This window comes from Callorhinchus milii, unplaced genomic scaffold (genome assembly GCF_018977255.1).
Source record: "Callorhinchus milii isolate IMCB2004 unplaced genomic scaffold, IMCB_Cmil_1.0 Scaffold1, whole genome shotgun sequence".
Classification (NCBI taxonomy): domain Eukaryota; kingdom Metazoa; phylum Chordata; class Chondrichthyes; order Chimaeriformes; family Callorhinchidae; genus Callorhinchus; species Callorhinchus milii.
The window spans coordinates 27,117,066-27,133,283 of NW_024704742.1; the positions used below are offsets into that span (position 1 = coordinate 27,117,066).

Below are 16,218 nucleotides of genomic sequence, written 5' to 3' on the forward strand. Positions count from 1 at the left end.
AGGTCGCAGAGGTAGGGGGAAGATAATCATCTTAGTATTCTCCCATTACAACAACAATCTGCTTTTTAAATGATTACCTCGCCCTGGCTCAGTGTCGAGCGCCGCCACTGTTAAGCACTCTGAGACACTACCCTACATGAAGGGCACTTTATAAATGCAAGTTGTTGTTGTTATTGTTGAGTCCAGTGTCCGAGCCTCAACCACTCTTCCTGGTAATGTGTTTAATCGTTAATCACCCTCGGTGTGTGTATTTATATAAAAAAATTATACTTTCTGGTGTCTCTCTTAAAATTGACCTTCCCAGCCCTGAACCTCTGACCTCTCGTTCTGCTGCCCAGGCAGGGGTGAAAGTAATGTTCTGGGTATCCATTCCCATTTAAAATTATTTCTGAAGTAATGTTCTTGTTTTGTTTTATTTGTGTTTAGACATGGACAACATTTAGTGCTGTTACTTTCTGGTAGAAGAAAAGTATGGCAGGTGAGTGATTACACAAGGTAAGATGGTGATCAGTAACCTGGTCGTAATACTTGTTCGCCAATATATTTGAGGTTACTTTTGTTGCAAAGCTTGCGGAAGCAAATCAAAATTGCTATTTTTGGTGGGTGAATTTTTGCACTCGTTGAGGTGAAGGAGATGATGGGCTTTTTCGTGATTTTCATTAAATGTCACTGGACTCTCAGTGCCAGAGACTCAGAAGAAATCACCAGCTTCATTACTATGTGATTTTCTTTTCCCACACAACCTGTTGCTTTTGCTTCTCTGAGTAAGATAGATACTGTATTGTGGTCAATGTTGTGTGTTGTGATCTCCAACCAATAGGAACTAGTGGGTATATTCTGCCTTTCTCCCTAGTTGCAGCACATAATTTCATATCCTTTCTGTATAAATATATCCTCTACGTCAGTGGTTGCCAACCTTTATGGGTGGTCAACAAAATAAATGTTCTTGATTGAATAGTTCTTGATTTATGCCATAAGGAAGAGAGAAGCCAGGTTTGATTCCTGGGCAGGGCGAAACCTCAAGCAAGTTTCCTTATTCCGTGTGCCTCTGTTTATGTTGCAGTAAGTAGGAACCAGGTTGTTAGTCGATTGGTGGATCGCTTTCTGGGGGTAACAATCCTTTTATTAAAAAAAGATAATTTGGTCACTCAATCCATGGCTGTTTGTGGGACACTGCTGTGCAAAATTGGTTGCTGTGTTTCACCCAAAAAATATACAGTCAATTCACTTTACTGTATATTCTATGACATGATAAGGTGCTATACCAAATGCAAGGATTATATAATTATTTATTGAACAAAGACTATTCCTCCTCTGCTGAGTAAGTCAAACTTCCACACTGGCATTTATGGCTTGCAAACCTGTGGGTGCAGTGTGATCAATTTAATGGATTTTACAGTACAGTTACATAACACTGCTGGTGAATTTACTGTCATTGGCCTCATGCAACATCCTAAAACCTGTTTGTTCCACATAACAAATCTGTCATGCAGATATGGCAATTTTCTTTCCTGAGCTAAGGTTTGAAGGCATAGTCCCACCATTTACATTGATGAGAATTTAATAAGCAACTGTCAAATCAGACTGTCAGTCACTGCAGTGATTTAGAGTGGTGAGCACCGCAGCACTGCTATTAATGCAATGTTGTGAATAATCATTTTGAATGGTTTATGCACATTTCTGTCCCTTAACTTTGTCTATATTTTTTGATAGATGTTTGCCTATTTGTTTCTTGTGAACGGGTTTTCATCCGTTTTTGTAAATGAAACATAAATTAAACTGTTTGTCCACAAAATACACAGGCACTCCACTTTACAGTATATCCTGAAGTGTTTTTATATGGCCCCCTGACATTAAACCTGCTAGATCAAATGTAAGGATTATTATTATATGATTAATTGAACTGATGGTGTTTTTCTCTTCGCTCCAGCATGAGCTCAGTTTAACATACGAGTCTTCAACTAATGGGCAAAAATGGGAAGGCAGAGCACTTATTCCTTGGAGTTATTTTCCTCCTGCAGTGAACAATTTTAATGCCTATGCAATTCATGGATCAGGTGCTGCAAGAGTTTACGAGGCCCTTTATCCTGTACCTAAACACGAAGTGATGGAGGGACAGGAGCCTGATTTGTAAGTACTGTACAAGCATTTCCCATTCGTCCCTCTAATCAGTGTTCGAGCTACAATAAATATTTGAAAAGGGAAATAGTTATGCTTGGAAACACTTTGATTTACAAGTTGCCACAGACTAACTGTTTAACCTTTACAAGCATCTGATATATGGAAGCTGCATTGAAATGCCTTTTCATAATGTGGTCAAATTCGTCTCTGCTACATAATAAACCAAAGAAACACCTCAGTGATGTGCCTTTCCCTGCTGTGTGTTAGAAAGGGATACATGTAGCCTTTTCAGCAAGTTGTATTAGCTCCACATAACGTGTTGTGTTTTAATTTACGGTAGTCTAGTTGTTTGTGTAAACTTACCCAATTACCACTTTGGAAGATAGAATTTCAGTCTTGCTATTTGTCTCGTACATATTTTTAAATCGCTTTTCAGTCTGTGATATTTTTCAAGGCAAGACATCATCAGGCGTGCAAAACCCCAGTCTTCTAAAGTTTGTTCAAACATCGATATTACAGATACTCAAACTACTGGAATCAGCTTTGCTCCTTTGTTTCTCTTAATTTTTTCCGCTTGGTCACTGGATAAATGTGCTGAGCAGAGCCCAGGGGTTAACGCTTGGGGAAGGTCAGTCACCCTGCGCAACCTTCACACAAACTGCTTATAACCATTTGAGGGACCTGACATTATTTCTGGCTCTGGTCATTGAATCAACACCAACATAAACAATTTCACATTTATTCAGAGCTTTTCACAGCCACAACAATAATAACAACATGCATTTATATAGCGCCCCTCATGCAATGAAGCAACCCAGAGTAATTAATTTCGGGAGATTGTCTCAAAGTGCCTCACATTGCTGAGCCTGAGCTTGAAGTGGGGGAATCTGAGAAAGGTAGTGGGGGGTGAAGGTGAAGTGCAAAAATGTGGATTAAAAGAAAGCTCTTAAAGTGGGCTTTATAATTGGGGAGGGAGAGGTGAGGTAGAGAAGTTCTGTGATGGAGTACTAGAGAGCAGGGGGCAGAATGGCTGAAAACTCGTCTGCTGATGGTGGGGCAGGTTAAGTGAGGGAGATGAAGCAGGCTGGTGTTAGCTGAGTGGAGGAAGCAGCCTGGATGGTAGGTATGAGAGGGTTGCAGAGGTGAATGTGGGGGTGAGGACTTTTAATTCGATCTGCTGGGGGTTAGTGGTGCTGAATGAGTGATGATGGAGGTGATAGGCTCACAGAGCCTGGTGCAGGAGAGAACAGGAGATGTAGAATTATGGATTATCAGCAGATTGTGTAGAAAGGAGCTGGAGAGTCCAACAAGCAACAACAACAACAAAATTACATTTGTATAGTGCCTTACAAGTTGGGAGGATGTCCCAAAGCATTGAACAATCAGTATTTCGGACCCGAGCTAGGGGTCGGAATCGGGGAGGGTGAGAGCAGGGGGGGGAAGGAGGGTGACCAAAGGCACAGTTGAAGAGGAGGGACTTGAGACGGGTCTTGAAGGAGGCAAGGGAGGGGGCAAGGCAGAGGGACTATGGGATGGAGTTCCAGAGGGTGTGGGCAAAGTGGCAGAAGGCCCGCCTGCCATAGATGGGGCGGGCGAGACGGGGAATGTGAAGCAGACCACTGAGCAGAGGGAGTGTGCAGGTTGATAGGAGGTTAGAAGGTCGCAGAGGAAGGAGCAAGGCCATGGAGGGCTTTGGAGGTGAGTTCCAGGACCTTAAACTGTATCTTCTGTGTGGTGGGAAGCCAGTGGAGTCAGGCGAGGATGGGGTGATAAGGTCGTGGAGCCTGGTGCGGCAGAGGACATAAGTTGCAGAGTTCTGGACAATTGGCAGCCGGGGGAGGAGTTGGAGAAGCCAACAGGTGGGGAGTTTGTGTAGTCGAGAGCTGGACGTCATGAATGAGTGTGTGAGAGTCTCGGCGGCCTGCGATGTGAGACAGTGGTGGAGCTGGGCGATGTTGCGGAGGTGGGGAAAGGCAGAGCGTGACATGGCACGGATGTGGGGTAGAAAGGATAGTTGAGGGTCAAACAAGACCCCAAGGTTCTGGACTGGTTTAGTAAGGTGGAGTGTGCATCCTTGGATGGTGATGCTGTCAGCACCTGAGGCGTGGCATTCGTATAGTCCAGCCCTGCTTCTCCAGATACCAGGTTAATTTTAAGATAGTATCTGGTGAAGGAGGGTTGAATTACAGCTGGGAGTAATGGCAGGTCTCCCAAGCTACTCACACTGCAAAAAAATTCAGCGGTATTAAATCTACAGCAGGGCTGGGTGGAAGCATTATCCCAAGTGAAAGCAGTGGAGGGAGTTTTTTTTACACACTGGAGAAGAGAAAGTTGAAGGACGATCTGATTACGATCTTTAATATTCTGAAGGGAATAGATAATGTGGACCATGATTAGCTGTTTTATCTTGTATTGAACAGTAGAACCAGAGGTCACGGCCTGCAATTGAAGAGGGGTAAATTGAGAACACATCTGGGGAAACACTACTTCAGTGAGCGAGTAGTAAACTTATGGATCAGGCTCCCTAGGGAGACTGTTGGAACAGAAAATGTCATTTGTTTCCAGAACACATGTTTCTGTTAAAAAAAATAATATCTCAAGATATAGCATATAGTGTGGGACACGACATGTCAAGTGACTGTCAGGATGGTGGAAGGTGAACTACATGGTGGAAGGTGAACTTGGTCNTTTTTTGCCTAGTAAATTCTTATGTTCTTATGTCTCAACGACGGGGAAACTGCGCTATATCAAATGTGAGGATTATTATTATTAACTCCAGATTTTAAGGACACATTTCCTCGAGTCTTTGTGATAATTATCATGGCACTTCTCCCACCCCTGCCCCATTATTATTTAAATTGTCAGGTCTTGAAATCTGTAATATTTTTGTTTGAACAAAGGCACAGGCTCTGTGTTTCGCAAACAGGTAAATGATTTTAATGCTGTCTTTAATTGAGGGAGTGCCTTTGCTGATCCTAAGTCTAAATGTAAGCTTACAGTAGCTAAATATTTTCATATCCTAACTGGGTTTTCATGAAATACCTATATTTGGAGAATCAGGTTCAACTTTTTGGATCAAGGGTACCAATTAATTCAAAAGAAGTATTGTAATTTAATACAATAATTTGAGCAAATTTAATTAAACTGAATTGCTGAAGTTGCTAAGTATTAAGTAGGTTTCAATTTTTCTTGCTTTGGTCAGGTAGCAAGTGGCAGCTTGGCTCAACAGTGTCAGTTTGACTCAGTTGGTAGCACTCTAGCCTCTGGTTCAGAGAGGTGCAGGTTCAAGTCCCTTGACTGGACTTTGAGCTCAGATACTCTACGCAGATACTCTGGTGCAGTGTTGGGGGATCTGCATTGTCAAAAGTGCTACCTTTTGTTAAAGTTGCTAAACCTCTCTTTAGGCGAATGTTAAAGTTTTTTTTGGTCAGTCGGGTGTCTTGACACATGCGGAAACCCAGTATCCAGACTAAGCTGAGATTTTCATGCATCCCACCAACATATGGAAATTCCAGAGAAAGATTGTTGGAAAGGAATGTGCACTCTCTCCCTGGAGGGATGCTTCCTGCTTACCTAATTCCGGAAAGTATTAGGTGCAGGTTGGCAAGAACCAAGGCTTGAGAACCACAGAGTTTGCCTTTGGGTTGAACTAGCTGAAACCACTTAGCTTGCGATTTAAAGATCCCTTAACACTATTCAAAAGGAGTTTCGTTCTGTATTATGGTCAACAACCTGTGGGTGATATTGAGACCCAGCTGTGCACAAAACCAATTGTTGCATTTGCCTTCAAGAAAAAAAGACACTCTAGGTGATAGCAATTCCCTGTGAAGCTCTTTAAGATATTTCAACATTTTAGGTACTTTATCAAATGCAACGATTATTTATTGGTACCGCTATAATCACTCCAATTTACAAGAAACAGTTTTTATTCATTCCAACCTCTTATAACAACATTTATCCATCATAAATCCTTACATTTAATATTGCATCGGATCTTTCATGTCTCAAAGTGCTTCACATGATTTACCGTAAAGTGCAGTGACTTTTTGTATTTTGATGCAGTAAAATGCTCAGATCATTAAGGTTTCAGAAACGGGACCATATCTATGCAATTTGTTCTTTTAATGTTATTAAGGAGTCTATCACACTCCCGAGACACCTCAATAAAAACATAAAAAATAATTCTCGCATTTGATCTAGGAACCTTGGTTACTCAAAGCCCTCCTCTTTGACAGCACCTTTCCACCCCCCCCTCCCCCAGTTCGGATGCAAAACCCGGCTGCCCAAGCTCCTGGGACAACCTCCGACTTAAATTTGTTGTTATTATCACATTGTTGAAATGTCTCAAGGATTGTCGATCAGGACACCGGGCAAAATTCTATTCTCTACTGTAATAGTGCCATGAGATTGTTAACATCCACCTGAACAGGCTGGCGGGACCTGTTTAATGTCTCATCTGAAGGATGGCACCTCCAATGATGCAGAGAAATGCACTCCCAACACTCATCGGAGTGTGAGTTTAAAGTGTTGATGCAAGACATTAGCCTTGAATCCGCAACTTTCTGGTGCAACTGAGCCAGACTAACACCTAATAATGTTAAAACACCCAGATCTTTGGTGCAAAATAATGGATTGGTTTGTCTCCTCAGACACAGCTGGTGTAATTTTACAGAGGGAAATATACAACAACAACAGAATTACATTTGTAAAGCGCCTTTCACATCGGGAGGACGTCCCAATATAAATCCTGATCCTAAAAAATGACATTAATAAACTTCCAAAACATATTGGTATATATATATATATATGGACCAAACTCCGGAAACTCGCGTACTTACCCGGAGCACACTCTGTTCCCACATCTCACCAGTTCTGGCCAGGCTCTACTGGCTCCCCATCACCAAACGGATTGACTTCAAGATCCTCACTTTGGTATTCAAATCCCTTCACTCTCTGACACCTTCCTACCTCTCCGAACTCCTCAATCCACCAACTGGCGCCTCCGCTCAACTGGCACCGGCCTCCTGCTCTACCCTCACATCCTCTGCCCCACCATTGGAGGTCGGGCTTTCAGCCACTACGCCCCCAAAACTGGAGCACTCTCCCTCAATACCTCTGCCTTGTCCCCTTTTCCAAGTCCCACCTGGAAACTTTCCTCTTTGACCGTGCTTACAGCCACCTCCTCCCACCTGGCTCGGAGTCAGCCTCTGCCCCTGCTAAGCGCTCTGAGACGCTATTCTGCGTGGAGGGTGCTATATAAGTACAAGTTGTTGTATATGCAGTAATTTGAATGTTTTCCTGGCCTCTGTTTGCACATATTAAATGACTTCACAATATTGGTATGCTTGATATCCCTTAGTCATCGCTTGGAATATTTCAAGGATTTCAACTTAAAGTCCACGATGAAAGAAGATTGGGAGCAACCTAATTCTGATCTGTGGGAGTCAGCAAGTGGAATCAGGAGCTGAAAGACTGATGTACTGCAACCTCAGCAATCATGCAAAGATACATATAGAGATCTAAATTACGTAGTTTGCCAAAAATAGCAATCTTTATCGCTATGTCTTTATGATGGGATTTCAATCTTCAATGTGACCAGATCTTTATTACTGCCAATAGAGTAAAGAAAATATATTTAGTTATGTCACATTATAAAAATGACTGACTGTCCATTATAAAAAGAGAGTATAAACCCTATGGCTGCTTTTCAAAGAATCATGTAATATAATAGCACAGAAGAGGCCATTCAGGTCATCGTGCCTGCTGGCTCTTTGGAAGAGCTACACAATCAGTCCCACTCCCACACTTTTTCCCCATATCCTTGCAAATGTTTCCTCTTCAACTACCCACTTTGAGCGCTGCTAACCTTTTAAGTACCTCCTCTATCTAGTTTTATTTTATCCAATTTCTCTACCACCCCCTCCTCCTTTACTGTGACATTGACAGCATCCTCTTTTGTGAAGACAGATGCAAAGTACTTATTCAGTACCTCAGCCATGCACTCTGCCTCCACAAGAAGTTTTCCTTTTTGGTCCCTAATCGGCCCCACCCTTCCTTTGACCATCCTTTTTCTCTTTATGTGTTTATAGAAGATCACCCTGACCATTTCCCCCCTGCTCGGGTCATGACCCAATTGTGCAGCGCCTTGGGACGTCCTCCTGACGTGAAAGGCGCTTTATAAATGGAATCTTGTTGTTGTTGTTGTTTAGTGTTCCCCTTTATGTTACCTGCTAATCTTTTCTCATACACTCTCTTTGTCCCACTTGTTTCCTTTTTCAGTTCAGTTCTCTGCACTTTCTGTATTCTGATTGATTCTCCAATGTATTTTGAACCTGACATATATCATAAACCGCCTTTTTCTGTTTCATTTTAATACAAATTTCCTTAGCCATCCAGGGAGCTTTGGATACATTTCAAATAATAATATTAATAGCGATTATATTTGATATGGTGTCTTTGACGTCAGGAGGATGTCTCAGAGTGCTTCGTTGGATATATTATAAAGTGAGTGACTGTATTTTATGGGCATTATGGATGCCCACAAAACAGTACCGGTGATTCTCCCCAACACCCCCAACATTGCTGTTTATGCACAAGAATGGATCAGATTGTCAATAGAAGGCAAAATAGTAAGAAAAAGTGAGTTTGGGAAATCTGAAATCAAAACTGAAAATGCTGGAAATCCAAAGCTAATCAGTCTGCAGCTGAAAGTCAAACATTAAAATTTCGAATGGAGCTCTGCACGAAGTTCTGATTAATGGTCACAACTTAAACCTTGTTTTCCTTTTAAATGGTGGTTGACCTGCTGCAGACTTCCAGCAATTCCTATATCCTTATCAGATTGATAAACAAATATACAGCCAATTCATTTTACAGTCTATTCTGTGAAGCGCTTTGAGACATCTAGAAGACGTGAAAAGCGCTATATCAAATGCAAGGATTATTATTATAATGAAGGTATCAGGAGTGACACTGAGAAACTTGGTGTAGAATAATCCTTGTTGCATTCATTAGGTTAGGACTATGAACTGTACAATAAAATGAGTCCAGAGAGAAAATAAAAGAACCATTTATAGAGGAAATCTGAGTGTAGCACACAATGCAAGTGATTTCATTGAATATTGTTAGCAAACCCTGAGTGGTTGTTGTGAACAGTGCCAGTACTTGTAAACTGTACATACATTTATGAGAATAGGAAGACTCAAAAAAGATGTTTTTGAGATCGAAGATTGAAGCATTCTTTGTCAACTGAATTTTCTCAAGTCAACTGAAAAACATTCTTCAGGATTTTTTTTAATTCTTGGCTATCTTCAACTTAGATCTGCGTTCAAATCATTGTAAACTTCGTCCACAAAATACACAGTCAACCCACTTTACAATATATTCTGTGAAATGCTTCCAGATGTTTCAACAACGTGATGGGGCTCTATATCAAATGCAAGGATTATTATTAACTTCTTTCAAAATTCTATACTTCTCAGCACTTTAGAAACATTTTTCAACCTTTAGTACAGGAATGGAGCAGGTCTTTCATGAGCCCCTTGTTGTGGGCCAATGGCAGAAAAGTAGTTTTCAACCCGTTCATCAGAAACACATTTGATCATATTTATGTTTCAGGTTTAACTGAATACTGCTAAGAATGAAATGTAACAACACTGTTCATCATCATTATTTGCTAACCTTCCCCAATGAGGCAGCATAGGGATTAACATTAGCAGATTATTTATGTAATAATGGGATGGCATGGTAATTTATTCATCAACACAAACTCATTTTAGCAAGAATCTAATTAGTAGCAAATTAGGTTCAAAAATCAAATTAGAAATAAAGAAAAATTATTTGTCCCATTGTTGAGAATTATTTCCCAGTTGCACTGTTTTCCACCCAATGTTGTGTTTCAGAAGCCTAGTATTGCTGTTTCCGAGGTTACTCTTAAGTGATAGTACCTCTCACAGCTAATACAAATTACATAAACTCCCAAATGATAATTTAGTTTTATTCTTTGAAATATGAGAATTGCATGATTTAATGAATAAACAGAAGTATTTACTACCATTGATTTTATTTCCTCTCACTGTTAATGCAAAAAATATCCAATTGAAGGCTTACATTTCATTCTTGATATGTCTATCAAAATCCAGAAATAGTGAGATCAGTGATTGTTGCAGGCTAAAATATAGAAAATATTTCTAATGACTGCAAGCTTGATGGATGTAATATTCACAATGGACTATGGATAGATCTGATTTGTAACATGGAGGCTTCAGCAACTGTTAAAGCAATTAATGACTCACACAGTTTTCTGCAGATGAAAAATCAATTAAGGAATTTCCCAGGAGAGGATAAAATGATCTACAAGTTGAACCAATGGCACTCACTGAAACCTGCAGTGAAGGTGACCTAATAGTGCAAGCTGTTAAGTGCTTATTTCCCCATCAAAGGCTCACAAGTTTGAATCACAGAGGTTCCCCGCCACTCAGATTCCTGCAACTCAGTGGGGACGAATTTCAATAGATCTCAATTAAGCTGTGAGGTGTGTGTGTGGGCGGAGAGGAGAATGGAACAAGTAATGATGCATTGCAATTATCCGTTAAATTGTGTTTCTTGTTGAGTAGTATATTGGCAACAATGGCATTGGAAAGAATTGTGATTCAGAGTCATCGACTTCCAACTGGGGGCCTGAGGGGAGACGAGGAAACTTTCATAAGTCGAACTTCTGAAAACCTGTGTCAAAGGGAAAATTTTAAAAATATGTAACTCTCCGGAGCTCTACAGGGGACATTTTCTCAAGTGCATGTCTGTAATATTTGAGGCTAGCACTACAAAGGAAGTTTAGAAAGCTCTCACAAACTGGGTATTACAAACATCATAAAAACAAATTATCTGATCACCTGAAGTTATGAGTTTGTTTTAATATCTACAAACTGTTTGCTAAGCTCTCTTCCATCCATTGTCTGTAACCTCTATAAACACACAAATCTGGACATCAACTGCTATTCCCAAACGTGCAAGGAATTGTAATACTTGCATTTGATACAGCGCCATATCATATCGTTAAAATATCTCAAAGTGCTTCACACAATACACTGTAAATTGGTGTTATTTTGTGGGCGAAAACAACAGACAATTTGCGCATACCCGTGTCCCACAAACAGTCATGGAGTGAGTGACCAATTTTATTTGGGGGATTGTTGGCCAGGACACCGGGATAAAGTCACTTTCCTTTTCGAACGGTGCCATGGGATCTTTAATGCCCACTCACACAGGTAGGCGGGACCTCGGTATAACGTCTCATCTGAAGGACAGCACCTCCAACAATACAACACACTTACAGCACTACATTGGAGGTTCAGCTTAGACTATGTGGGTTCCAAGATCTGATGTGGGGTTTGAACCCACAACCTTCTGACTCCGAGGCAAGAGTGCTACCAACTCAGCCTGGCTGACACGCAATATATACAACATATCTCCCTCCCTAGCCTCCCTCATACCTGTTTAAGCACACGCTTGTATTCAGGAGGGCTGCTTTCCGCAGAGGCTCTCAAAGACACAACCTGAAACAGAAACAAGAGGAACAAGTTGAAGATATACCTTGCTATTATTGACTTGAAAGTTTAGGTAGCCAAGTAGAAGCGTTACACTAGGTAAGCATTTGCATCCAGAACTTCCACACACCTTGACCGATTAATGGGGAAAAGTGTCAAAGATGTGGAAAAGATTTGCTCTTGTCACCATCCCACCCACCGACTTCTGCTGCCTGTGACACCTGTGTTAAATGCAAGAAAAGGAGCGAGGAGCCTCGGCAGACAAATTCAATGTCATTTGAACAATTTACTGCTTCCTCTATTTCATCAGAGCCAGGTAAATAATCTCTGGATCAAACCATAACTCAGGAGAGTAATAACCAGATATTTTAGAACAAGTCTGAAAGTGTAACTGGGATGAGGTGATTGACCTGACCCAGGAAGCCGATGATATGTGAAAGGAAAAAGCAGAAGTTTTGCTCCACCACTATAACTTGGACTTTAGCCTCTTCCACCAAACATTTATTCCTGTCATTAGGAGAGATTTGGAGTACCAGGTGTCATGATAATGAATAATCTTTAATTCAATATAGTGCCTTTCATGTCAGGAGGATGTCCCAAAGCGATTCACAGGATACACAGTGAAGTGCAGAGACTTTGTGTTTTGTGGGTGAATATAATGGGCAAAAGCAGAAATGTTTACACAACTTAACTGTTGCGAAGTGGTATGTTGGAAGATAGCCAATACATCTAATCACTTGAGTCCTCTATATTGTAGCTGTAAGGGGTTTGTTTAATTGTTAAGTCATAGCCTTGGTTCTGAGTGATGTTCCAGTTGGTAGTGAATGTAATGCTGTATTGTACTGAGCCACGTGGTGTGATCTATGATTAAGTGCCTTTCTCGCTTAGTAAGTCATTATTTAGCTTTTGCCAGCATTATTTTGCACACATCCATTGTTTATTTCATTCGAACGTGTTGATGTCCAACTTCTCATGATGGGCAAATTCAATTTGATGTCCAGAAGGAGTGGATTACGTGTGAGTAAATAGGATGCACAATAGGTTTTCTGCTAAGTTTTCACATTGAGAAATGGTTGCACAATAAATGCTTGTTCATTTTTCCTCACTTTATTTTGCCTTCTTCATTGTGAGGTTGTGGAGGGGGCGGGAGAGATATTGAATACAATCTGTTGCATGATCAAAAAGATTTATACATTATGCTAGAATAATTCATGTTATATAAAATACTGTAAGCATAAGTATGTTATATACATTGCACTATCTAACCTTTATAGACTTTGACAACTGAAACTTACAGTTAAATTGAACCACGCTAAAGCTATGTTGCAGTAATACTGAAAATGAGTTTATTTTTATGTTATGATTGGATACTCTTAAACATGGTGATGGGTTTCCCCATATGTCAGACACCCGGCTCACTATACACCCTCGCAAGCGCTCCGAGACACTACCCCGTGTGAAGGTACAAACCCCCAGCTCGGGTCCGAAACACTGACTATCCAGCACCTTGAGACATCCTCCCGACGTGAAAGGCACTATACCAATGTAATTTAGTTGTTGGTAAAGGGTATTCTTCCCAAATCTGAACTTTACTCACACTCATTGCCTGGTTATGGCTGTGTCTTGATATGTAGGAAGACTCTAGAATCAAATTAAGCATTACAGTATAACCCCAGACACAAACCTTGAGCCCGATCAATTCTTCCTATACATATGTGTGAAGGATTAGCTCTTCTTTTTTTTTAGTTTTAAACTAATGATATCCTTTGTTGCACTTGATTGATGTAAAGGAATTGTGAAATCTGCCAACAGAGCTATTAACACAAAACTCCAGACTCTACGCGACTCATATTTAATATGTGGAATACGTCTCCCACTTTCATCGCACATTAAATACATTGAATGTAGGCAATTTTAACAGGTGTTTTCTGCCAGATAATAATGTCATAGCATTTTCAACAATTGGCTTAACAAACAGAAACCTCAAAATGTCAACAAAGTAAGAATTATACTGTGTGATTTCCAGGAAATATGATTTTGCTAGTGCAAAATCAGAATCTTGTTCTAGTCACTGTGATCATAGTATACAATTACAATTTACATTTATATAGCATCTTTCGTATTGGGAAGATGTATGGTGAGGACATGGAGTTTTTTTGGTCAGCCGAGGGTCTGTCACATGTGGAAAAAACCCATCACCTTATTTAAGAGTATCCAAACTAAACAGAGTTCCATACATGCCACCTATACATTGAAGTCCTTGAGATATAAATTGCAATGGAATACGCACTCGTTCCCTGAAGGCCACACCCTGCTTAACTGATTCCGGAGATTATTAGGCAACAGGTTGGCAAAAGCCAAGGCTTGGGTTTTAGCTGGTTAGACTCCAGCAGTATCACAAATGTACATTGGGATACTGCTGGAGTATAACTAGATAAATCTGTGTAGTTTGTCATTAAGAGCACTGTCTGGCAAGCTTTCCCATTCTTGTCCAGTTAGGACCACCCTACCCATTAGGCTTTGGCTTGCAGGCTTAATGGTTGCTGAGTGGGATGAATCCATATCCCCAAAGACTGTTCTGCCCTTCCAAGCCTTGCCCATGAGCCATCAGCAGTGCCTTGGAATACTGCGGACCTGTCTGGCTCAGGAATTGTGCTACTGGCACAGAGGGTTGGCTGGATTCTGACATTCTGTTGCCAAACATGTCACCTTGGAGTCAGCTCAGCTCCAAGAATACCCTGCTTACTCTCCCTCCTCCCTCTCCCAGCGACCCAACCCCCAACTCCCAGGAGGATAGAATAAACTGGTGGGTTCAGAGTTTGAGAAAACTATAGTATAATCAAAGTGATGGGAGAAGATGCAAGTTCCTCTCTGAGGCCATAGGTATCTCCAGAACTTGATGAGATCCAAGAATCTGTACTGAAGGCAGATGATTCATATCTACTAGTGGATTTATGCTTGCTGAGCTCAAGGCTAATGATATCCAATAAAGCAATGAACATCAGTTGTGTGTGTGTGTGTATGAAGAGAAGAGAGGGCAGTCACCATTAACAACTGAGAACATTTTGGAAAGTCAGCACTGAAAAGGACACAGGCCAACCCAAAATAGCTGTTAATTATAATATAGGTACCTTACGTGGCCAGATTGTGTTTGTTGTGATACGAAGGAGACATTTGAAGGAGAAAAGCCTTCCCCACACGTCTCAGAGATGGGAATAGGCCATGAATATTAATTTACATAATCTCAGCAACATGAAATCATGTAGCTTGTAAAAAAAAGGTAGTTCTTCGAGGAGGGCAAGGTCACTATCTTTTCCCCAAGAAGGCAATAGTTAGATGAGTTGTCACATTTACTTTGAATCACAATTAAGGTATATGAGGGAGTTTAAATATTTTGGAGTAAATATAACCTGGTGGAAAACTACATCAAAATCCCTCCTCCCTCAACATAAAAATTATTTGATGTTAATTTCTCTCTAGACCTATTGATCAATACAATTAATAAAATGGGAATGCCCGACCTCATTTAACTTTTCCAAATGTTTACTCCGTATGAAATGCTCGATTGCAATTTGACTTAAAGGCTAAGTTACGGGTAGTTTTTAACAAATTCTTTAATTCTTTAAGAAATAGTGTAGAAAATTCAATTAAAAGAATATATACTATATTAATTGTAAATATGTTGTGTTTCTCTTTTTCGAAATGTCCTATTGTCTCCTTTCAGTGTTAAGTATTTATTTTTCTCTTCTTGTTGATTGTGTCATTACAAAATTATAATAGTTTTTAGCTGAATAAAACATTCAGATTGATGACATGCAGAAGTTCACATTTGCTGCACATATTAGGGGGCTTGTGTGTTGTGGAGGTGGAGGTAATGTTCTGAGTCTTCCATCTTTTGTACTCCCAACTTTCCAAAGAAGCCATTTCAAAGATTTTAAGAAACTGGCTCCCCTCCTTACGGAAAAGGCCAGCAGTAGAAACTCTTTTTTGATATAAAGGTCTTAAAAATGCCTCCACAGCAAACCTCTCAAATCCTATTTCTAGATCTGTTGGCCTTCCTTCCTAGAATCACTAGAAGGACATTTTTTTCTTTGTCAGAAGTTGTGAATTTACCACAAGATGTGTGAGTCACCTAGTTACAAACAGGTAATAATAATAATAATAATAATCTTTGCATTTGATATAGCGCTTTTCACGTCTTCTAGACGTCCCAAAGCGCTTCACAGAATATACTGTAAAGTGAATTGACTGTATATTTGTGGGTGAACGCGGCAGCCAATTGCGCACAGCAATGTCCCACAAATAGTCGTAGATTGAAAATGACCAATTTATTAATTTTTTTTTGGAGGGATTATTATTAGGCGTTTGGAGTAAGGAAACTTGCCCACGGTTTCGCCCTGCCTGGAATTGAACTCAGGTCTCTCACTTACAAAACGAATGCTCTAACCACTGAGCTACAGGATTCCACCCCAGTCACCACACTTTCAATGTGCTCATTTGTGAACCGTATTGAATGTCCCCAACACCTGATGGATGATGAACATGATGATTC

General features: G+C 40.5%; 1 protein-coding gene across 7 annotated transcripts in view; it reads left to right on the forward strand.

The window, feature by feature from the left end:
- Positions 1–16,218, forward strand: part of cunh4orf33 (chromosome unknown C4orf33 homolog) — a 30,952-nt gene that overhangs the window by 7,007 nt on the left and 7,727 nt on the right. For 5 of the 7 annotated variants that reach the window (XM_042338934.1, XM_007897708.2, XM_042338936.1 and 2 more), the window contains exons 4-6: positions 427–478; positions 1,931–2,130; positions 7,481–7,905. In XM_042338934.1, coding sequence (XP_042194868.1) covers positions 427–478; positions 1,931–2,130; positions 7,481–7,589 — 361 coding nt within the window. In that variant the 3' untranslated portion in view covers positions 7,590–7,905. Of the gene's footprint in view, positions 1–426; positions 479–1,930; positions 2,131–7,480; positions 7,906–16,218 lie in introns of those variants that run through there. The other 2 variants (XM_042338943.1, XM_042338944.1) reach the window with 1 other exon arrangement.